This window comes from Saprolegnia parasitica (assembly GCF_000151545.1).
Source record: "Saprolegnia parasitica CBS 223.65 unplaced genomic scaffold supercont2.2, whole genome shotgun sequence".
NCBI lineage: Eukaryota > Oomycota > Saprolegniomycetes > Saprolegniales > Saprolegniaceae > Saprolegnia > Saprolegnia parasitica.
This window is the reverse complement of record NW_012156396.1, coordinates 1,493,336-1,514,861: the sequence shown is the minus strand read 5'-3', so window position 1 is coordinate 1,514,861 and position 21,526 is coordinate 1,493,336. Positions and strand designations below refer to the sequence as shown.

Sequence of the window (21,526 nt, the reverse complement as noted above, 5' to 3'; positions counted from 1 at the left end):
TGTAGCTGGATGTTGACACCATAGAAGTGACTTGTTTTGCAATCTCTACAACTCTATTTTCTCATCGACACTCGTGGCGGCATCCAGAACCTCGGAAGCGATCTCGGCCTTTAGATTCAGCGCGGTCTCGGGCGCCGCTTCCATAGAGGGATCGTTCGCCTCGATGCCATCCACGAGTGCCTGCATCCACAGCCCGTCGTCGTCTGCTTGAGGCATCGCCGTCGTTCGGCTACCCAAGAGCCGCGCTCGGATCTTGTCTTGCGAGAGCCCTTGTCGACGTTGCGGCCGCGGCTCGGTGTTGGTGTGGCACCGCGCAATGTGGTTTTGGAGCACGTGCTTGTACGAGAAGACGTCGAGGCAGAAATCGCAGGGGAACCGCCGCGCCCGCGCGTGCACGGTGCGCCTGTGCGAGTTGAGGTTCGTCTTGGAGAGGTATGTCTTGCCGCAGTCGGGACACGGGTACCGCGTCGGCGCGCTCTCGTGCAACCGTTCGTGTTCGCGCAGCGTCTTGCGCGAGCTCAGCGTCGCACGGCACACACTGCACGTAAACGCAACGCTGGCGTCGGGGAGACCGATCGTGAGCGAAGCGCCGCTGTGGCTCGAGAGCGTGTGCTTGGTCAGTAGACACTTTTTGGTGAACGCCGCCGCGCACCCGGGCTCGGGACACGGGAATGGCACGACGCCCGTGTGCACAAACGCGTGCGCCTGCAATCCCGACTTCTTCTTGAACGAGGCTTGGCACACCGCGCAGACGTACGGCCGCGCCGGGTTGTCGTGCGCCGCCGCCACATGTCGGCTCAGTCCGTGCTTGTAGACGAACGCGGCGCCGCATCGGTCGCAGACATGGGCCCGCTTGGTGTCTACGGAGCCGCCGCCTCAGATACACGAGCATTGTACGGTTGTGCAACGTACCTTCATGCACAGCCTTGACGTGCCGGACCAAGTGGTCTTTCCTATCGCAAGCGTGGGCGGCGAGGCTCATGGCCGCGGCAGCGTACCGTTGGTAGGTGTTTCCGCAGGCGTCGTGCGGGCAAACAAAGTTGCGCTCGCCGCTGTGGCTCAGCTGGTGCTGGAGCAAGTAGGCGTTCTTGGTGAAGCTCGCGCCGCAGTCGTTCGTCGCAGACGTGGACGCGCAGCGGGTCGTTGGCGCCGTCCGACGCCAAGGCCCAATCCGAGTCCATGGCGCGATCCGATCTGGGCCTCGACTGCGGACCAATCCTACGCCGGCATCGCGTATATTTTACTCGGTATACAAACAACAAGCTATTTAATGCAAGGTCCCAGTTTGTGCGGCAGAAGCGCGCGAACTCCGCGCTTCAGGTTCGCGGCGGACTCGAATCGTAGCGACTAATCCTCAGAACCGGGAGGGATCTGCCGAGCATACTTGTGCACACGAGGTGCAGCTTCTATTTGTCTGGATGCATGGCGGCGCGTCGTCGCAACTCGGAGTTCACTTCGACTGCGGAGTGCCTAGTTAGTCGATACATTCGTGCACTTAGTTGCTCGTGGTGCTGTCGCAGTGGAGATCTGCCAGCCGCGACGATTGATGATACACGGCGCCACTCTACGAGGACTGGCTTCTTCGCGTTCAGAGTCCACGCGCATCTCGCCGTCGCAAGAAGCACCGTGGACGTCATCTCGCTTGCATCAGTACGACGTGCAAGTACAAATAGTCTACTTGACGTTTGTCGTTTGTGAGTCTCACCAGTGGATTGATGTCCCTTGGTCTCAGCGTCCAAGCGGAGAACCATCCTGTCTTGCGAGACACACGTCGCGTCTTCTACACGTCGATTGCTACTCACACAGAGCCCGGCTGCTCTCGCGCTGCTGCGCCGCCTCGAGCGCATGCGAATAAGAACGTAGTTGGTCGCTGCGGCGTCGGCGGTAAATAATCTGCGGCGGCTGACGTGCGCGCCGCAACATTACGAATAATTAGTCGACCGCAAATGAGAACGCGGCGCCGTAGCGATGTACACTTTGCAAGGTACTTGTCCCATCCTGACCACAATCCGGCCCTCTACCACGCGACCGACTAAACGACTAACTGCGAGTCGTCGCAACGTGCAGCGCTTCAAGGTCGCACGCCAGGCTGCGTTGGCATGGCGATGCAGCCGCGTACACGGTGGTGGTCGACGTGCACGCAGCGCTCGTCGTACAGTGTACTGAGGACTAGCGACTAAGGAGGAAACGAAGTTGCGGCGCAGCTGGTTGCAGGCTGGTCCGGATCCGGATAGATGGCATACAAATCTAGAACGAAAAAAGGTCCAGTGTGGTGGGCCGGTCTGCCACTTGCGAGCAAGCCGCCGACCAGCCGCCCATCGCCTTCGGTATCATGGGCAACTCGTGCGCGCGCATCAACCTCGAGCATGTCAACACGGACTCCATGTCCTCCGTGCAGCAGCGCCAGGTACGCTCGCCATGAGGTGTGCCAAGCTCATGAGCTGCAGCAGCGCCACTGGACCGACTCGACGCAGCCATCGTCCGCGAGCCACGCCGAAGAGGTGTTGCGCCGGCCAAAGTCGTCGTCGACGAGCAGCGCCGGGCGCAAGTCGTCCAAGTTCTCGTTCAACTACAAGCGCAAGGACTCGGAGTTTCCGATCGTGCAGGAGGCGGGCACGCTCGAGATTGGCAACTCACGCACGGGCTTCAAGTACACGACGATGCCAATGAAGAAGCGTGACGGCGAGTTCTACCGGTCCGACACCAACGACGAAATGGTGCGTTGAACGGCCAACGCCACATTTTGTTGCCTGCTAATTTTGGCCATTTTCAGATGAGCATCGACATCGACTTGATCCTTGGCACACCGCCCGACTCGCCCGGCGTGATCCACGCCCGCTGGGGCGAGCCCATCGAGGACCCGGACGAAGAAGAGACGTGCATGGACTTCAAGGGCAACCCGTTCCGCGTCGGTTTCTGCATCAACTGCCAAAAGCAGCACGAGGTTGACGCGTCCGGCGAGGTCAAGACCGTGCTCGAGTACAAGCGCATTTCGCACTTCAACGCGTGGCAGCTGCAACTGCCGGCGAACCCCAACATCTCGGTCAACCCGGACGCGGTCGTCGGCGTCGGCCGCGCCAACATGAGCAACAGCCGACGGAACTTGACGCTCTCGAACCTCAGCGACAGCAGCCGCGAGTCGGACATTGATCTGACCGAGATCCTCCGCCAGCGCCGCGACATCTTGCTCAAGCTGCAAGGCCTCAAGTACGCGCCGTCCCACGTGCCATCCTCGGCCGAGTACAGCAGCACGGGCAGCAGCACGTCGTCGCGCTCGGACGCGCAGCGAGACCCATCGAACGAAGATTGGTTATAGACTGCAAGTCCACAACTCCTTTATTTAATAAGATCACCTACATTCGCTTTACGAGGACTCGACGGTGCCGATGACGGCGAGGCCGCACTTGCCGCTCGGACTCTCAATATCGAGGACGCCGGAGATGGCGCCAGAACGCTCAAACGTGGCGATCACGAGCAGCATCGCGCTGAGCCCCGGCGCAATCTTGGCCTTCTCTCGGTCGTACTCGACCTACTCTGCATCGGGAGGCGCCGTCGGAGGCTCGACGAAGCCTGTACCTGGACAGTCGAGCACTCGGCGCCGCCTGCCTTAAGTGCGATCGAGCGGACACGGAACCGCTCTTGCTTGGTGCCAAAGTTGCGGATCTACGCGCAGCCTGCACCGCCTCCGCGAGGTGCAGCCAAGGGTACCTTGATGGGGAAGTGGTACGTTTGGCCGCGACGGACGCGGTCAAAGTTGATGATGCTCGGCTCGACCTCCATGAGCGACATGTGCTTGAGCGAAATCGATGGGCAAAGCTGCTCGGGTTTCGGTGGCGACGCCGGCTTCTTGGGCGACCGCAGCGGCGACTTTGATGGGGACGACGACATGGCGAAGAAACCATACATGGCAGCTCGGTCTTCCGACGACATTGGCCGGCGACCGCCACTCCCGGGACTCCCACCAACGTCTGGAGACGTGCTTGGCCGCCCGAGCATGCTTAGCGCATACGCAGCGTTGCGTGCATGTGCCGTCGACGGTGGCAGTGGCGTCGTCCGTGGCGAGTAGTGGTGCAGGCGCACGAGGCTCGCAAACTCGTTGTCCTTGGAGAGGTCGATGTGCGACCCAACTTGCGCGTGGGCCTGGAAGGACGAGGCTTCCGGCGGCCGCTTGGCGATGGAGGGTAGGAGGCGCGGCGGCGCAGCGTGCGGCGTCGCGACCCCCACGAGCGACCTTAGCCCGTGCTCGGTGAGGACCCATACATTGGGCTTGGATTGCTTCCTACAATCGGTGCATGAGGACGAGCGCACCACCATCCAACTCGACCAAAGCGGCTCGGCAGGTGGGTGGGGCGGCGACGGCGGGCGCTTGGCGTACGGGCTCGTCGGTGGGCAGTTGAGCGCAAACTGCGGCGGCTTGCGGTTGAGCGTTCCATACGACTTGGAGTACGCTTGCTTGAAGTCGTGGATGTTTTGGGCGTTGTGTCGCAAGACAAAGTCCTCGCTTCGGGGCTTGGGCAGCGACCGGCAGCTGTACTCTCTTCGCGGCGAGTACGGGCCATAGTCTTGAAGTACCTCGAGCATGAGCTGGCTCTTCTCGTCCAGGACCCGCCGCGTCGGCGACGTGGGCGACCGCAGCAGGGTGCGCTCGGTCTGCTGTCGGCGCGCCGAGTCGAGCACGGCTCGCGACGACCGCGGCGACGGAAACCCCGCCCGCACCTCGGCCCCTCGCTCCTCGACGCGCGCATCTACCGCCGGCGTCTCCACCATCGGTCGAGCTAAAAATACCCGAGTGATAACCACTGTCGCCCGTTTGGCGATCTTATTGCAGCTTAGTCAAAGCTCTGGCCTTTTTGGTTGTCGCCGAATGGACAGCCACTGCGTCACGCGGCGACCACGGACTCGTCGAGTTGGTTGCTTATCCTCATAAAGTTGGGTTGGTTGCACCCTTGTGGTTCTGATACGTTGCCAAGGGACGTCGTTGCCTTTGGTGCCTGAGATGCGACAGAAAGATCCGGTGCCCGCGTACAATGCTGCCATGAGCAGTCGTGTGACGGCGGCAGCTACACGCTAGGTGCTGCCTGGCGTACTAACTCTACGAAGCGCAGAGCATTCCACGCCTAACGTCCCGCACACGCGTGATGCGAGGGAGTGGGCGCGTCGACGATCCGACGCAACTGCGCTAGATACTGCGCGCATCGACGCGGCGCCTGCGTCACGCCACCTGGCCTCTACACGAGCTACTCCGGCTGGCATTCTTCTCTTGCTCGCTTTGGCCAAGAGCAAACTCAACCAAATTCAAGCCATTCGCACCCGTGTCCCAGTCCAACCAGCCCTAAAATTTCAGGTCGACTTGGGGGGTCCACCCGAAAATGCGCCGCTGCAAGCTGCCGCAGCAGAAAAGGCGGCGGAGCTTCCATAGACGATCCACACACAGGAGGATAGTCGTCGTATGTACAGTACATGACGGAGTGTGCCGATCATTGAGGAACGCGCCGTCGTCGCGGCCGCCGTTCTTCGAAGTCGAACGGGCCCGCGCCACCTCGCGGCGTGACCTTGCCATCGGGTCAGCTACTCCATTCGACCGAGAGAAGCTAGGCCAAACTTTCACGCGCCGATCGACCTATCACTGCGCCCATAATGAATGACCGTTGCTTGGCTATGTCGAGGGCGGGGTTCCATTCAAATCATTTTTTACCTAGGGGGCCTACGGCAAACACGCCTCCGAATGTGATATTCGGGCGAGGGTGACGCGCTCGCATCAAGCGGGCAGCGTGAGTAGCGCTGACACGCCGAGGCGGCCACGGTGGCTCATCGGCCATGTGTCGCACGGCCACGCCGCTGGCCTCCGTTTTCAGTTTGCAATTCGCCATGCTTCAGTCCCGCCTCAAGCGCCGCTTCGTCGAGACGCCCTTCTCGCTCGACGACGACGCCGGTCTCCACTCGCTCCTCGCCGCGTGCTGCCTCAGCGCGCAGCGCGCCGACATTGTCGCCACCGAGCGCGCGGTCGTCGAGAAGCAGCTCGTGGCCTTCCTCGCCGGCTGCAAGCCGCACGCGCCGGCCATCGTGCGCCAGAAGCTGCCCGTCCTCGCCCGGAAGCTCGAGTCGATCCTCTTCCAAGCCGCGACGACGCGCGAAGAGTACCTCGACAGCTCGACGCTCATGCACCGCCTGAGCGCGATCCGGCAGGTGCGCCAGGCCAAGCGCCGGCGCGTCCTCGCCTGCTAGACGCATCGCCCGCCGTAGCACTGGAACTACGGCGCGGACTGCGAGTAGTCTATTTATTTATTCGTCGTCGTCGTCTCGACGAGCTGTACAGCCATGTAATACATTGAAACAATGGAAGAGCGGTTAATAATCATCGGACGTTGACGCGACTGCGCGTCGCAGCCTCGCCGCGTCAGCGCGACGCTATTCCCACGATAACGTCGTCATCCATTTGCGTGATGCAGTCCACCGCAGCGATCAAGACACGCGTCCTTTCGACGTGTCCTCGCGCTTCTTGACTTGCGTTCATCTCAATGGCTGCACATTGATTCGTTCGGGCCAAGGGTGGGCTCGGGCCAAGCAAGAGAATACGTAAAGTGTTTGGGGCCACGTACCACACCAGCGTCGTAACCAGACGCCACGAGCGGCGCAGCGACAAAGGCTCGTCACGCCCATCGCAGTACGTATCGGGGTACACAACACTAATATTGGCACAAGGTACAGTCATCGTAAAATACTGTCGTAGCAAAGAGGCAGTTGTGATCCAGGAGCACTACTGGCTGTTTGCCGAATCGTGCACCACAGCCGGATGTAGTTGCTTACATGGAGCAAGTACGATCCAGAAAGCTCCTTGGGCAGACGACGCGGCTTGTGTGCGGCGGTTCTCGACACCACCACCTTCAGCAAGTGCCAAGTGGACTGCAAGTAATACCGCGTGCCGATTGGTGGGATCGCAATTGACCCAATTGGTGATTGGCTGGATCTTGACACGGACTGGCCTCCTGCCTCCGGACCACACACGCCAGGATGCCACCGCCGACGCAGCACGATCGACGTGGCTCGACGTCGAGCAAGTCGCCGACGCGCCGCAGCCGCCGGTCGGGCTCGCTCTCGCCGCTCAAACGCCGCTCGCGCCGACCGAGGCCCAGTCGTCCGTCGTGCTCTGCTGGGGCTGGGCGGCAACGGCCAGCTCGGTACCAACGATCGCGAGTCACGCATCAAGCCGCACGTCGTGCAGTCGCTTCTCGACCGAACAACCATCAAGCAGCTCGCCTGCGGCAGTCGCTTCACAGGTGCGATCCTCGCAGTTAGACCAGCACTGACGAAAAGATCTGTCTAGTCGCCGTGTCGATTCACGGCGCCGTCTTCGCGTGGGGCAAGAACGACTATGGCCAGCTCGGCATTGGCCACAGCCTCCATGCACAGGTACGTAAGCTATGCAAAGCGCGTAGCGCTAAGAAGCGGCGTAGCTCGAGCCGCGGGTGCTGGACGACTTGCATGACGTGGCGATCGCTCGTGTCGCGACGCGGGGGTCGCACGTCGTCGCCGTCTCGGAAGAAGGCAGCGTGTACACGTGGGGCCGCGGCGACGAAGGCCAGCTCGGCCACAACACCAAGGCTTCGCTGCACGTGCCGACCAAGGTCCCGGACCTCGAGCACATCGTGCAGGTCGCTTGCGGCCGCGCGCACTCGGTCGCGATCGATCTGCAGGGCCGACTCTACTCGTGGGGCTCTGGCGAGGACGGCGCGCTCGGTATCGCGGACGCAGAGTGCAGCCTCGTGCCGCTGGCCATTCCCCACCCTGCGTCGTTCCAGGCAATTGAGTGCGGGTCGCGCCACACGCTCGCGCTGAGCAGTGACAACCGCGTCTTTGCGTGGGGCTGGGGACTCTACGGGCAGCTCGGTCTCGGCCACTCGGACACGGTGCGGCAGCCGACCGAGATCCCGTCCTTCATCGGGAAGCGCGTGGTCCAGATCTCTTGCGGGTTCCGGCACTGCTTTGCGGTCGTGCCAGCTGGCATCGACGGCTTCTCACCCACCGTCGACGTGTACGGCTGGGGCTGGAACCAGTACGGACAGCTCGGCGAACTCGAGAAGGACGGGTCGCCCGACGTCGTCCTCCGCCCCGTACGCTGCTCGGCCCTCATGGACGTCAATTTGACGCTCCTCGCCGCCGGCGGCCGCCACTCGCTCGCGTGCGTCGACGGTGACACGTTTGCGTGGGGCCGCGGCGGCGACGGCGAGCTCGGCACCGGCACTGTCTCGAACGAGCGGCACTTGACGTCGATTCCGATGCTGCACCAGCGGTACAACTGTATCAACGTATCCACTTGATACTATGGGTGTCGTAGGAGCATGCACCAAGTCGCTTGCGGCTGGGCGCACTCGGCGGCCTTGTACTTTCAAGACACGAGCGAGGCGCCGGCGCATGCGATGCTCAGTCCGAGCTCGTGGTCGCTGACGTCTGGCGACTGGGACGCCTTCTCCGGCATGCTCGTGCAGAGCATTCTGCAGCTCATGATTATCTACCAAGTGCTGCCGGCGCACTGCGGCCTTCCGGTCGAGGTGGTGACCACGCGCATCATTCCCGCGGCCGCCTTTACGACGACGATGGGCAATTGCTACTTTGCATTTGCAGGCTGGCGCCTCGCGCGCGACGAGCGCCGGAACGACGTGACGGGGCTGCCCGAAGGCGTCAACACTGTCCTCGTCTTCGCCTACGGCCTCTCGATCATGGCGCCCGAGTACCAAGCGACGCAGTCCTTCGAGGCTGCGTGGGAGGCCGGCCTCTTCGCCGCAATCTGGACCGCGCTCTTGCAGATGGCGCTGCTGCCCTTTGTGTCGTTTCTGCAGCGCTCGATTCCGAAAGCGGCGCTCCTCGCGTCCGTCTCGGGCATCGCGCTCACGTTCCTCAGCATGGGCTTCGCGTTCGAGATCTGGGAAAACCCTCTCATCGCGCTCGGCCCGCTCTTCCTCTTTGTACGAACGCGTTCTTGTCTATACGATCTGATATATTGTCGTGTCTAGCTCGTGTGCTACGGCGCCGGTGTCAAGCTGCCCTTCCACCTGCCCACGGGCCTCGGGAGTCTCCTCCTCGGAACGCTCATCGCCTTCGTCTTGTACTACACGGGCGCGTCGACCAACGTACGCGGCGACCTGCATCATCGAGCAGGACGTGACCCGTCTTCTCGTAGTTTGTGCCCATGACGCAGCCGTACGTGCTCGATCTCCAGGGCCCGCACGTGGACATGCATCTCGTCTGGCGCGCCCTCACAAGGTTCGGTCGACGACAAGCTGTGCATTTTGAAGCGTATGCGGCGTAGTGGCGCTGGCTGGAAGTACATGAGCATCATCATGCCCATGGTGCTCGTCAACGTCATGTCGGCGATCGCCAACTTTGAGACCGCGGCGGCCGTCGGCGACAAGTACGACCCGATCACGTCCGTCCTGGGCGGTACGACCTGCTTGCAACTACAGTTCAACACTTGAACTATCGCATTAGACTCGATCGTGACCATCCTCGGCGCCTGCCTCGGCAACCCGTTCCCGACGGGTGTCTACATCGGCCACGTATGTCCCATCTGTCAACTTCTAGTACCTACCTCGCATGTGATGACGTAGCCCATTTACAAGGCGATGGGCGCGCGCAACGCGTACTTGGGCATGAATGCGATCTGCATCTCGCTCCTCGCGATCCTCAACGGTACATCTCCGAGCGCCCGTAAGCTGACTTGGCATCGTTGTAGCAACGCCGTGGATCATTGGAACGATCCCGATTTCGTCGGGCGTCGGGTTTCTTCTCTGGATCGGCATGGTCATCACCGCGAGCAGCTTCGAGAAGAAGGAGCAGGAGAGCAACCACGGCACGGCCGTCGTCCTCGGGATGGTGCCCGCGCTCTCGGCCTGGGGTTTCCAGCTCGTGCAGAACACGCTCACAGCCACGTCGCCGAACGGCTTCAACATGACGCGCGTCGTCGAGGCGCTCTCGGACGCAGGCTTGAACCCGAACGGCATGATCGCCTTGTCCCAGGTATTACATTACCTAATCGTCTTGAGCGGACGCTGATTCGTCGGGGTTAGGGGTACCTCTTGACCGCGATCGTGCTGGCGTCGACGATGGTGCACATCATTGAGCGCGACTTCATTTACGCGAGTCTCTGGATGCTCATCGCGTCGATCTTGAGCGGGACGGGGGTTATCCACGCCTTTGAAGTCGAGGCGTCGGGTATCCAGCCGGCGTTCGGTGTCTTCCCAACACCCTGGTCGTTCCAGTTTTGCCTTGTCTACCTCGGCCTCGCCGTGCTTCTCTGGGTCTTCCAGCTCGGCGAAGACGAGCACAAGTACACGTGGGCCAACCTCGCGGCGTGGGCCAAGCTTAAATTTAGCAAGCAAAAGCCCAACGAGCCCCGGCGCCGGCTCTACACGCAAGAGTCGCGCCACGGATCGATCGCCGACCTTCCGCAGCTGCGCGCTTTCGCCGAGGGCGTCACGCGCGAGACGACGCCGCTGCTGCGCTCGATGGACACGATGGCCGAGAACGCGCACGACTAGAAAGAACGTTGGTCGCTCGATGACGGTCGTTGTTTTTCAATCCAGATTGTGGGACGCTAGTGCGTGGGGTTGAGGAATCTCTCGATCGTTCGCGGTGCGAGGTATAAATGTGCTGATGCGTTAATGCAGTGCCATTTCCAGTGCGTTGGCTCTGTAAGTAATTGGCCCCTCAGCGTGAGTTCGTCGGAATACGCCGACGCCGGTTGTAGCCATCTCTTGGGCCGTCGAAAACGCTCTCAAAGTCTAATCATTCGCTGCTTGGCACGCGTGACTCGTCGGATTCTTCCAGTAATACTACGCGCAACATATAGGCGACTGAGAAAAGGGGTGTTGATGAGCCCTCTGCTCAGATCCCTACCGCGTCCATCATCAGCGTGACGCGACGCAAATCGTATCTTAGGCCAACATCTTCGCGCCAATATATATTGTATTTGGCAATCGCCCATCGTTGCCCATTGCATCCACGTTGTCGTGTGCCATCGCGGCCATAGCTAGCGGCCATCATCAGCTTCTCATCACGTCACGGGCGTGTGATAATCAGCGCTTTTTGGATATGACGCTCCGTGTCCCATACCGCAATCCCCACGCCACCTGGCCCCACGTCACAGCGGCGCCAGTGGCAATAATGGGTTAGGCGCGCTGCACTTGCAACTACAAATCCCAAGTCAAGCAATATATGCTCGCATGTAGGTATAAAAACACGCCGTATGTCGCACATATTGCCTTTAGCGTAGGCGCGCCAAAGGCACCAATATTGCCAAGTGTTTATGAACTCGGCCCTGGACGTGATCGGGGTGCAATCATGTCGACACGAAGCGCCGACACGGTATACATGCCATTGTACATGGATTGCCGATCTTCATTCTGCAATATACGACTACTACACTATGAAGGCAGCGACAACAGCAACCTCGGTCGTCGAGGAGGTACCCCTCGTCGTCGGCATGGAAGGCTTGCACGTCGACTTCTTCACACCGGTCGAGATGGAGATGCTCGACTTGCTGAGTTCGCCAGCGTCGCCAGCGACAAAGTCCGAGCCGATTGCGCCCAAGAAGCCCGCGCCCACCAAGCCGCGCCGCGTCACATCGAGCAAGCAGCTACTGTACGTGGAGCGCCACCGCAAGAAGCGCCAGGCCGAGTTCATTGGCCTCCAAAAGAGCGTCGTGGAGCTCGAAGCGCAGCTCGCCGACATGAAGCACAAGCACACGCTGCAGTCGATGCTGCACCCAGGCTCCAAGTGGCGCCAGCACGCGTCGAACGAGCGCAAGCGCCGGGCCAAGGCCATGCTCGAGAACAAGGCGCTGCGCGACGCCGTCGAGCAGCAGATGCAGTTTACCGACACACTAGTGCGCGCGGTGCAGGCCGTGCCAGCGGTCTCGAACGCCACCATCTCGGCGCAGCCGAAGGACCAATGGCAGTACCTGCGCCTCGTCGCGGACCCGGAGCTGCGCAAGGCAGCGTACCACCACATTTGCGACCGCGAGCTGGAGCAGCTCCAGAGCGCCTTCTTGCAGGCCGGCTTACTCGAGTCGCCCGTGCCCGAGCTCCACAAGCACGAGTACAAGCACGTCAACCACGCGGTGCAGGTGCAAACGATCCTAACCGGCCGGTTCACGCAAACCGTCGCGTCCGTGACCGAGTCGGTGTGGCAGTGCCTCACGGGCGCCGCCATGTCGAAAGACCCGCTTTTAAAGCAGCTCTACAACAGCCACACAGCCGTGGATCCGAGCGTGAGCTACATCATGGGCTCGCGCGACCACGCCGAGGGCCGGTTTGACCGCCGGCTTCTCTGCAAGCGCTACGAGCAAGGAGCCAAGTACGTCGTCGTATGCCGCAGCATCCTCCACGACGACGCCGTGCAGGCGACGGACCTGAACAATATTTTGGACGAAGTGTCGTGGCTCACGATCGAGCCGGACGAGGAGACTCCGAAAAGCACTGTGATCAAGTACTTTCACAAAGCCAACCAGGCGCGCAACGCAGGAATCGTCTTGACCAAGAGCTGGCTAGAGCGCTTCACGCAAGAGACCGACGACGTCGGCATCGCGATCCGCAAATACATCGACTCGCACTAATGACGATATTCTTATTGTACAAGTATCAATATTACACCGCCATGGACAATATCGACTGTGTTGACGCAAGCAAGGAGACTCGACAAGCAGCGTTGTGAAAGCGCGCCATGAGAATGATCGTTTGCGGTCGTTGAGAAAAGGGTGCCGTCCGATTTCTCATCGTAACTGCGCGCAGCAGGTGACAAGTTGAGGCTTCGCGGGCCAATTGTCTGCTTGCTCTTCTGAACTGCAACGACTCGCGCTACATAGTAACGTGGCTGACCTGACACTCTTCACGTTGAGCAGGATACTGATGCGACTTCCTCTGGGAAGCGCGATGCAGTGGGTTGAGGTTCTTGGAGCATCGGAAGGAACCGGCGGGTGTCGCAGGATGGCGTCGAATTCGCTCAGGTAGTACACGGAATTGCCACATTCAGTATGTTCCAGGATGTTCCGTGACACATCAACGACGTTGGCCAGTCCGAGGTGCATGTTTGTGCGAATTCTGCGGCAAACTCATTGGTGGTCCAACCTTGTCGCACCATGCTACACTATTTAATGTATCCATTCACCAATCCGCGCGCGGCATGTCGAACGCACCAATCCGAGACAAGCTTGATCGAAACAGCGGCCAATCCAAACCCGATAACACTATTTAGAGGATCAACGTGGCGGGTTTACGAAAATATACTCGGCCGTGATAGTCGTGACCTCATCGGGCGTCGCTTAGAACTGCTAACGCGATGAATCCGAGCGAAGCCTTCATCTCGAGCGTCTTCGACGTCACGAGCGCCGACTTCACGGTCGAGTGGAGCCACGAGGAGCAGTCCATGCTCAACAACCTCTTTCCTGGTGGTCAGCCAACCTCGACTGCGTCGTCGCCGTCGTCCGACTCGCGCAAGAAGCAGAATCTCGCCCTGCAGCGCCACCGCAAGAAGCGCCAGGCCGAGCACGAAGAGCTCAGGCGTGCGGCCGTCGAGCTCGAGGCGACGTTGCAGCGACTGCAGCAGTCCAAGGCGCTCCAAGACATCCTCAACCCGCCGAGCAAGTGGCACAAGCTGGCGGCAGAAGAGATTCGCCTCGAGCAAAAAGCACGGCTCGAGAACAAGCATCTCAAAGAGATGATCAAAGAGCACATGGAGATCGCGCAGACGTTTACGAACCTCATCGAGAAGAAGCCCGAGCAGCCGACGGTCATGGCGCGCTCGCTCACCGACAAGTGGAAGCAGCTCGTACTCGTGGCGGATGCTGCGACGCGAAAGGCCGCGATCCACAACATTTGCGATCGGCAGTTCGACCTTGTCGACAGCGCGTTCATCGAAGCAGGTCTCATTGACGCGACGACCGAGATCCAGCGCCACTCGAGCAAGTTCCATCTCGGCGTCTTTGAGCTGCACACGACCGTGTGCCGTGTCGCGCCCATCACACTTACGTCGGTCGCCGAGGCCTCGTGGCAGGTCATGCGCGGCGCAGTCTCGGTCAAGCACCTCGACCAAGAGGCGAAGCGCCTCGAAGACGTCGACGCCAACACGTCGTACGTCACGGGCTGGCGCAACCACCCGATGGGCAAGTACCAGCGGCGCGTGCTCTGCAAGCGCTACTACAACAACAGCGGTGCAGACGCAACGCGCTGCGTCATGGTCTGCCGGAGCCTCGAGCAGGACGAGCTGTATCCGTACGACGCCGCGAGCGAAGCGACAAATGAAGTCTCGTGGCTCGTGCTCGAGGCAGAGCCGTGCGGCGGCACGCGCGTCAAGTACTTTCAGCGCATCCGGCCGTCGACGTGGAAGGTCGAGGGCCCCCCGAGCGACTACTGGGTTGACACTCTCTCCAAGCACTCCAAGATGATTGGCAATGCGATCCACGATTTTATCGACCAGTATGGCCGCGCCCAGCTTCAAGCCGCCGTGTAGTGACTAAATGTAATTCGACCTTGTATTAATTGTTATTGGCCTATCCGATATGATCTTGGGCTACCAATTTGTCGACTATGAACGCCTGTGGACGTGTATTTGCCCTTCCACGTACGTGGTACAGGTAAGAGCGTGTCGCAATCGAGCAGATGTGGCCATTGCGTTGCCGACCCTTTGATACCGCACAGGCTTCGCCGGTGATTGCTCTCTCTCTTTTTCTGGCGCAACAACTATTGCGAAGCCACTACTACAACAAGACGGCCGCAACTCTAGCTACCAGGCGCTGAGTTTGCCGAGTAGTACTGCGCACCGTTGAAGGACGTTGGGTAAATTGCATAAAAGATGGTGGGGTGGCTTGGCGCTCGGAAAAGATCGCTCGGACTCGGTGTCACACAATTGCCGTGTCGCTTCAACCAACTCACGTACGAAGCTGAAGCGTCGCAGAGAGGGCTTCGCTCTAACGTGTTGGCAAGGACGGTAAGCCTATCGTCATCAGCCTACGCCGCGGAGGCCGATCGCCGCTCGGTGCTGCAGACCACGCTTCGACCATCTGACCTTGATACACTCCTCTCATTGGTTAAGATGATTTCATGTCGCAGGGTCCATTGCGGCTATGTTGGCATTTTGGATTTGGTTGCCCAGCATGGACCAGAGCGAGGCCTACCTCGTGGACTTTCTCGACCTCTCGAGCTTCGACTACTCAGTACAGTGGTCATCACAGGAAACCGAGATCCTCGCGACGCTACTGCACCCCATTGACGAGTCGCCACCGCAGTCTGCCGACGACCTCGCGACCTTGCCGCCGTCCAAGGTGAAGCACAACCTCGCGCTCAAGCGGTACCGCAAGAAGAAGCGCGACGAGATGCAGCAGCTGAAGGAAGCCGCCAGTGATCTCGAGCTACGCCTCTTGCAGCTGCAGATGGCCAAAGCCGCGTCCGACTCGCTCCAGCCGCCGACCAAGTGGCAGCAACTCGTGGTGAACGAGCGGCAGCGCGAGAAGCAGGCGTGGGCCGAGAACGAGAATCTGCGCAAGCTTGTGAAGGAGCACATGATCACCGCCCAAGTGTTTGCGCACATGCTCGAAAAGACGTGGGAGCAGACGCAGTCCATCGCGTTTCTCGAGACGCCCGACGAGAAGTGGAAGCAGCTCATTCTCGTCCTCGATCCGGCGCTGCGGCACCGCGCGATGCACCAGATCCTCGACCGCGAGCATCTCCGGTGCCATGATGCGTTCATCCAAGCGCAACTCATCGACGTCGACGACGAATTCCAAAAGCACATTGCCAAGTTCCACCACCACAACGCCCACGAGTTCCATACGATCGTGCACCGGCGGACGCGCCTCCAGCTGCGCTGCGTCGTCGAGGGCACGTGGAACGTCATCCGCGGCACGGCTGGCGGCATCCCCAACATGAACCGGTCCTGCAAAGAGCTCATCGACATTGACGCTGACACGTCGTACGTCACGGGGTGGTTTGACCACCCGCTGGGAAAATTCCAGCGACGCGTCCTCTGCAAGCGCTACTACGACACGCAGGACGTGACGACAGCGGCCAAGTGCATCATCGTGTGTCGAAGCATTGACGACGACGAGCAGTCGCCGTACGATCCGTCGACGCCATACTCGAACGAAGTATCGTGGCACCTCCTCGAAGCCAACGCCGACGGCGCCGACTTCAAGTATTTTCAAAAGTTTCGACCGTCGCAGTGGACGACAACGCTGACAGCGCACTGGGAGAAGACACTGGAGCAGGCGTCGCACGTGATGCGCCGCGCCGTGAACCAGTACATTGACGGGTATCGGCTCGAGGCCGAAGGTCATGTACCGTTAGATACGAACGCTAGGGTAGGTTCATGGGGTAGGTTAATAGTTCGTAGTGACCGGTCCACACTAAATAGCACGTAATTGTATGGGAGCTTGTCTACTTGCCTTTATCCACTTCACAAGTGGACTCGGAGCGCATCGCCATTGCACGATCTTGACGTGGCACCCCTCTCTTCATGCCACCGCCGAATTAGTTGGTCGTTTGCGTGGGCGCTGCCATGGCCACCATTGGCTAAAATCATGGCGTTTGTCGCGTGTGATTGGCTGCGTAGGACGACCAGTGCTTGTGATTGGCTCGTCTCTACGTCGGCTCGGTGTGGAACATTGGCGACAAGCAGGAAAAAGGCAGCATGAACCCGAACGAAGCGTTCGTTGCCGGGACGCTCGACCCGTCGAGCTTCGACTACTCGGTGCAGTGGTCGCGCGATGAGAGCGAGATCCTCAGCACGCTCCTGCCACCGCGCAGCAACTCGTCCCCGGAAGCGGCGACGCCGACCCACCCCGCGCGCCTCAAGCACAACCTCGCGCTGCAGGAGTACCGCAAGCGGAAGCGCAACGAGATGCAGCAGCTGCGGCAGGCGGCGACCGAGCTCGAGGCCAGGCTGCGGCAGCTGCAGGATGCCAAGGCCAAGAAGGACCTCCTGCGGCCGCCAAGCAAGTGGCAGCAGCTCGCCGTGAGCGAGCGCCAAATGGAAAAGGCGGCGCGGACCGAGAACCAGCAGCTGCGCGAGCTCGTCCAGAACCACATGATGACAGCGCAGATCTTTGCCAACGTGCTCGAGAAGACGTACGACCAGACACAGTCCATCGCGTTTCTCGACGCCCCCGAAGACAAATGGAAGCAGCTCATTCTCGCGGCCGACCCGCTGCTACGGACGCTCGCGATGCACCAGATCCTCGACCGAGAGCACGGTCGCTTCCACTCGGCCTACATTGAGGCCGGCCTCATCGACGTCGACGACGAATTCCAAAAGCACATTGCCAAGTTCCACCACCACAACGCCCACGAGTTTCATACGATCGTGCATCGGCGGACGCGCCTCCAGCTGCGCTGCGTCGTCGAGGGCACGTGGAACGTCATCCGCGGCACGGCTGGCGGCATCCCCAACATGAACCGGTCCTGCAAAGAGCTCATCGACATTGACGCCGACACGTCGTACGTCACAGGGTGGTTTGACCACCCGCTGGGAAAATTCCAGCGACGCGTCCTCTGCAAGCGCTACTACGACACGCAGGACGTGACGACAGCGGCCAAGTGCATCATCGTGTGTCGAAGCATTGACGACGACGAGCAGTCGCCGTACGATCCGTCGACGCCATACTCGAACGAAGTATCGTGGCACCTCCTCGAAGCCAACGCCGACGGCGCCGACTTCAAGTATTTTCAAAAGTTTCGACCGTCGCAGTGGACGACAACGCTGACAGCGCACTGGGAGAAGACACTGGAGCAGGCGTCGCACGTGATGCGCCGCGCCGTGAACCAGTACATTGACGAGTACGGCAAGGCGCAAGCCCACGAGCAACAAGACACTGGCGATGCGATCGAGACGTAGCACGAACGACCCTTCCTGCAGCTTCAGTCGGACTGACTAAAAAGACCGGCATTTTTACCGTACCGATGACGGACACCGCGACGCAGGCCGCAAGCGCCACGAGCCACTATCATACTGGCGGTAAACGTCCAAATCGAGTCCGTTTAACAACACCACCGAGAGGTAAATGTATCGACAAAGTGGTATACGATCCTTTCGCAAGTGGCTTGGTCAACACGAGTCGGTCCGTGCATATAATGTCGAGTGCAAGAGACCGAGTGTAGTCTAATCGCATCAAGTCGTGTTGAGATCATGCGTGGAATCCCATGCACATGATGACGTGGTCCGTGGCGCTCTGTAATCCACCGGAGTCCCTGATTGGCTAGCGACAGCGGGATCTCAGGATTTGCCGAATCAAAACACGGAGCATTTGGCCCAGCGCAGATTGCATTTGTCATTTTCAACGACACCAATAGAATCATCACGATGGACGAGATTGGCATGGACCTGCTCGACGTTGGCTGCTATCAGTTCTCAGTCGAGTGGTCTGCCGAAGAAAGCGCCATCCTGGATGGACTCCTCCACGACAACTTGAGCGATGACGCTGCCGCGCCCAAGCCCAGCAGCCACAGCATCGTCCTCAAGCGATACCGGAAGAAGAAGCGCACCGAGCTCCTCGAGCTCAAGCGTGCGGCGCAGGAACTTGAGGTGCGCTTGAAGCAGCTGACCGAAGCCAAGCAGCTCCGAGACGTCCTCAGTCCCCCGAGCCGGTGGCAGAAGATCGCGGTGCAGCTCAAGATGGACACGGCCGCCGCGCATATTGAAACAAGCAGCTCAAGGAACTCGTCCAAGCGCACTTGGTGACGGTGCAAACGCTTGGCAGTATGCTTGACAAGACGCACGAGCTTGCGTTGACGCTCAACCCGGCGCCAGAAATGCGCTGGCAGCAGCTCGTGCTCGTGGCCGACCCAAACCTGCGGCGCGTAGGTATTGACGCGATCTTGGACCGGGAGTATGGCAAGCTTGCGAGCGTCTTCATCGAGGCGGGGCTCACGGATGCGAAGGACGAGTTTCAAAAGCACATTTCCAAGCTGAGCGTCTCGGGCGGCCTCGAGTTCCACGTCGTCGTGCACCGGCACCTCGGGCTGCCCGTCTCTGTCGCCCTTGAGCGGTCCTGGGACGTGACGCTGGGCGCGTCCATGTTTTGCCTTCGCTTCCGCATCAAACGCAGTCGATCACGCACATCGATACCGACACGTCGTACGTGTCTGGGTGGCTCAACCATCCGCTCGGACGGTTCCAGCGGCGCGCGCTCTGCAAGCGATTTCCCGGCGAGAAGCGCAGCACCTTGATCGTGCGCAGCATCGATCTTGACGAAGTCGCGCCGTACGACCCGGCGCTACCGTATGCGATCGAGGTCATTTGGGTGCAGCTCGACGCAAGGATGGACGGTGGCACGGACGTCAAGATCTTCCAAAAGTTTCGGCCGTCGCACTGGACCGCCGACATGTCAGCATCAGCGGAGTGGCCCGATGCCCTTGAGAAAGGGTCGTTGGACTTGCACCAAGCGATCCACGACTACATTGAGACCCTGCCGTGTGGGACGACCAACACGTGATATCTCACTTTGTAATACTAGTACAATATTGTACTAGTATCCCGTAGTCGAATCTCGTCCTCTCCGCTGCGGTTGATCGTAGTACAGAACCCACATCCGTGCGATACATCGTTGTCATGCCTAGGGTCGTTGTGCTGTCTTTACACATACTAGTACTAGTATACTAGATGGGGCTGATACGCTGCCTTGGTCGCTGGCTCTGTCTTTGGTTGCCTGCAAGCCGAGTTCAAGAAAACACTATTGACGCACATGATTGGTTGAAAAGCTAGGGATGCGTCGATGCCATTGGCTATGGAAAGACAGCTGGCATGCCATTGGTCCGTTGGGTACTGCCGGGATAAAACAGGCAGCGGCAGCATGAACCCGAGCGAAGAGTTCGTCGCGGACCTCCTCGACCTCTCGACGTTCGACTACTCGCTGCAATGGTCGACTGAAGAGGCCGAGGTCTACGAAGCCCTTCTCTCGAGCAAGCCATCGCCCCCGTCGCCCGAGGAGCCCGCGCCGCCGCGCCAGCACAGCAAGAACTACTTGACGCTCAAGCGGTACCGCACCAAGAGGCGCCAAGAGGTCGACGAGCTTCGGCGTGCAGCCAAGGAGCTTGAGGAGCGCCTCTTGCGGTTGCAACACGCCAAGTCGGTGAAGGACGCGTTGCACCCGCCGACCAAGTGGCAGTCTCTGGCGGTCAAGGAGCGCCGACTCGAGCAGACGGCGCAGGCCGAGAACCTCCAGCTCAGAGAGCTTGTCCAGGACCACATGATCACGGCACAGATTCTATCCAACGTACTCGAGAAGACGCGGCAGCAAGCGCAGAACATTTCGTTTTTGCACTCGGCCGAGGACAAGTGGAAGCAGCTCGTCCTTGTGGCAGACCCGGCGCTGCGCGTGCGTGGTATACACGCAATAGTCGATCGCGAGTTCAGCCTCCTCGAGAGCGCATTTGTTGAAGCCGGTCTCATCGACGTCGCCTCGGGCAGCGAGATCCAGCGCCACATTTCCAAGTACTCGCACGCGGGCAGCCTCGAATTCCACACCATCGTCTACAGCCGTGCGAACCTGCCATTCGCGTCCGTCCTCGACAGCATCTGGAGCGTGATCCTCGGCACAGTCAATACGGTCCCATGCTTGAACCGGTACAGCGACGAGGTCACAACCGTGGACGCCAATACCATGTACGTTCGCGGGCGGCTTGACCACCCGCTCGGCAACTTTCAGCGCTGCGTGGTCGTCAAGCGCTTCTTCGCGCCCGGCGCAGGCGGTACAATGTGCTACATGGTGTGCCGGAGCATCGACGACGACGAGCTCGCGCCGTACAGGGCCGAGCCGCCGTACTCGAAGGAGGTGTCGTGGCTCGCGATCGAGCCCATGGTCGACGGCAGCGTGCACATGAAGTTCTTTGAGAAATTTCGGCCCTCGGCGTGGACAGAAGCGATGCCGCTGAGCGCGCACTGGGTCAGGACGTTCGAAGACGGCGCCCAAGCGATGCGCGACGCGGTCCGGCGGTACATCTTTCGACACGGCGAAAATCTCCACGACCCGGCTCCGTTAACGTTTGAATTGTAACCCAATTTATGAGTTTGTTGTGCGTCGTTCTTCTTGTTTGGACTGACAGAGTAGAAACTATCAGATCATAGCGTTCTAGAAATAAGAGAATAAGTCCAATCAGTTTCTATGAATTTGGTCGCAAAGGCGAAGCTAAAGTCGCGACAGTGCTGCAGCGTCGTCCACGTTATCCTACTTCTCACCTATTGGACCTCCTCGGTTGAAATGAACGCTCTGGGCCAGTGGCATCGACCACCGTAGCATAAACGGATGACCGTACGACGTAGATACTCGAAACGACGTGTGATTGGGCTAAATGCCTTGGTAATGCATGCTCATTGGTGGGTTGTCCTAGAACGAGCCAATCACAATGCGCTCTCCATCATGTTGCAAGCTGGATGAATCATTTTCGTCACATCATCATAAAGTCGACCGTCGCCAGCGCCATGGACCCGAGTTTCGTGGACGACGACCTGCTTCTAAGCACCGTAGCGCTGCTACCACACCGAG

The 21,526-nt window shown here is 60.0% G+C and overlaps 11 protein-coding genes across 11 annotated transcripts; 9 read left to right on the top strand and 2 right to left on the bottom strand.

Moving 5' to 3' along the window:
• Positions 1-45: 45 nt before the first annotated feature.
• Positions 46-1,181, bottom strand: SPRG_01207 (hypothetical protein; the record flags this gene model as incomplete). Its single annotated transcript, XM_012339399.1, has 4 exons — positions 46-860; positions 913-953; positions 999-1,087; positions 1,131-1,181. The coding sequence occupies 4 exons, from the start codon at positions 1,179-1,181 to the stop codon at positions 46-48; spliced, it is 996 nt and encodes a 331-aa protein (XP_012194789.1).
• A 1,081-nt stretch (positions 1,182-2,262) lies between these two features.
• SPRG_01206 (hypothetical protein) lies at positions 2,263-3,361 on the top strand. The gene is made up of 3 exons (XM_012339398.1): positions 2,263-2,407; positions 2,451-2,717; positions 2,774-3,361. Exons 1-3 carry the CDS (start codon positions 2,333-2,335, stop codon positions 3,314-3,316), a joined length of 885 nt encoding a protein of 294 aa, XP_012194788.1. The 5' UTR covers positions 2,263-2,332; the 3' UTR covers positions 3,317-3,361.
• Positions 3,326-4,781, bottom strand: SPRG_01205 (hypothetical protein). The gene is made up of 4 exons (XM_012339397.1): positions 4,325-4,781; positions 3,709-4,279; positions 3,577-3,663; positions 3,326-3,529 (listed from the first exon to the last, which is right to left on the bottom strand). Exons 1-4 carry the CDS (start codon positions 4,765-4,767, stop codon positions 3,365-3,367), a joined length of 1,266 nt encoding a protein of 421 aa, XP_012194787.1. The 5' UTR covers positions 4,768-4,781; the 3' UTR covers positions 3,326-3,364.
• Positions 4,782-5,817: 1,036 nt separating this feature from the next.
• On the top strand, positions 5,818-6,225 carry SPRG_01204 (hypothetical protein; the record flags this gene model as incomplete). The annotated part of the gene is made up of 1 exon (XM_012339396.1): positions 5,818-6,225. The coding sequence occupies one exon, from the start codon at positions 5,818-5,820 to the stop codon at positions 6,223-6,225; it is 408 nt and encodes a 135-aa protein (XP_012194786.1).
• A 1,177-nt stretch (positions 6,226-7,402) lies between these two features.
• Positions 7,403-10,676, top strand: SPRG_01203 (hypothetical protein; the record flags this gene model as incomplete). Its single annotated transcript, XM_012339395.1, has 10 exons — positions 7,403-7,414; positions 7,455-8,290; positions 8,336-8,963; positions 9,012-9,128; positions 9,179-9,261; positions 9,308-9,438; positions 9,487-9,554; positions 9,606-9,687; positions 9,731-10,014; positions 10,065-10,676. The coding sequence occupies 10 exons, from the start codon at positions 7,403-7,405 to the stop codon at positions 10,533-10,535; spliced, it is 2,712 nt and encodes a 903-aa protein (XP_012194785.1). The 3' UTR covers positions 10,536-10,676.
• Positions 10,677-11,392: 716 nt separating this feature from the next.
• On the top strand, positions 11,393-12,658 carry SPRG_01202 (hypothetical protein). The gene has a single exon (XM_012339394.1). It carries the CDS (start codon positions 11,423-11,425, stop codon positions 12,608-12,610), a length of 1,188 nt encoding a protein of 395 aa, XP_012194784.1. The 5' UTR covers positions 11,393-11,422; the 3' UTR covers positions 12,611-12,658.
• A 644-nt stretch (positions 12,659-13,302) lies between these two features.
• SPRG_01201 (hypothetical protein) lies at positions 13,303-14,545 on the top strand. Its single transcript, XM_012339393.1, has one exon. The coding sequence runs from the start codon at positions 13,333-13,335 to the stop codon at positions 14,500-14,502; it is 1,170 nt and encodes a 389-aa protein (XP_012194783.1). The 5' UTR covers positions 13,303-13,332; the 3' UTR covers positions 14,503-14,545.
• Positions 14,546-15,145: 600 nt separating this feature from the next.
• SPRG_01200 (hypothetical protein) lies at positions 15,146-16,365 on the top strand (the record flags this gene model as incomplete). Its single annotated transcript, XM_012339392.1, has 2 exons — positions 15,146-16,299; positions 16,353-16,365. 2 exons carry the CDS (start codon positions 15,146-15,148, stop codon positions 16,363-16,365), a joined length of 1,167 nt encoding a protein of 388 aa, XP_012194782.1.
• A 287-nt stretch (positions 16,366-16,652) lies between these two features.
• On the top strand, positions 16,653-18,108 carry SPRG_01199 (hypothetical protein). Its single transcript, XM_012339391.1, has one exon. It carries the CDS (start codon positions 16,678-16,680, stop codon positions 17,878-17,880), a length of 1,203 nt encoding a protein of 400 aa, XP_012194781.1. The 5' UTR covers positions 16,653-16,677; the 3' UTR covers positions 17,881-18,108.
• A 237-nt stretch (positions 18,109-18,345) lies between these two features.
• SPRG_01198 (hypothetical protein) lies at positions 18,346-19,499 on the top strand (the record flags this gene model as incomplete). Its single annotated transcript, XM_012339390.1, has 3 exons — positions 18,346-18,645; positions 18,690-19,040; positions 19,091-19,499. The coding sequence occupies 3 exons, from the start codon at positions 18,346-18,348 to the stop codon at positions 19,475-19,477; spliced, it is 1,038 nt and encodes a 345-aa protein (XP_012194780.1). The 3' UTR covers positions 19,478-19,499.
• Positions 19,500-19,834: 335 nt separating this feature from the next.
• Positions 19,835-21,040, top strand: SPRG_01197 (hypothetical protein; the record flags this gene model as incomplete). The annotated part of the gene is made up of 1 exon (XM_012339389.1): positions 19,835-21,040. One exon carries the CDS (start codon positions 19,835-19,837, stop codon positions 21,035-21,037), a length of 1,203 nt encoding a protein of 400 aa, XP_012194779.1. The 3' UTR covers positions 21,038-21,040.
• Between the last annotated feature and the right edge of the window lie 486 nt (positions 21,041-21,526).

Coding starts and splice junctions, on each gene's coding strand:
- SPRG_01199 (XM_012339391.1), top strand. CDS start 16,678: ATGAACCCGAACGAAGCGTTCGTTGCCGGGACGCTCGACCCGTCGAGC.
- SPRG_01201 (XM_012339393.1), top strand. CDS start 13,333: ATGAATCCGAGCGAAGCCTTCATCTCGAGCGTCTTCGACGTCACGAGC.
- SPRG_01205 (XM_012339397.1), bottom strand. CDS start 4,767: ATGGTGGAGACGCCGGCGGTAGATGCGCGCGTCGAGGAGCGAGGGGCC. Junction 4,280..4,324: donor CCACCTGCCGAGCCGCTTTG/GTCGAGTTGGAT, acceptor CACCGATTGTAG/GAAGCAATCCAAGCCCAATG. Junction 3,530..3,576: donor CCGAGTGCTCGACTGTCCAG/GTACAGGCTTCG, acceptor GATGCAGAGTAG/GTCGAGTACGACCGAGAGAA.
- SPRG_01206 (XM_012339398.1), top strand. CDS start 2,333: ATGGGCAACTCGTGCGCGCGCATCAACCTCGAGCATGTCAACACGGAC. Junction 2,408..2,450: donor CCTCCGTGCAGCAGCGCCAG/GTACGCTCGCCA, acceptor GAGCTGCAGCAG/CGCCACTGGACCGACTCGAC. Junction 2,718..2,773: donor CCGACACCAACGACGAAATG/GTGCGTTGAACG, acceptor GGCCATTTTCAG/ATGAGCATCGACATCGACTT.
- SPRG_01202 (XM_012339394.1), top strand. CDS start 11,423: ATGAAGGCAGCGACAACAGCAACCTCGGTCGTCGAGGAGGTACCCCTC.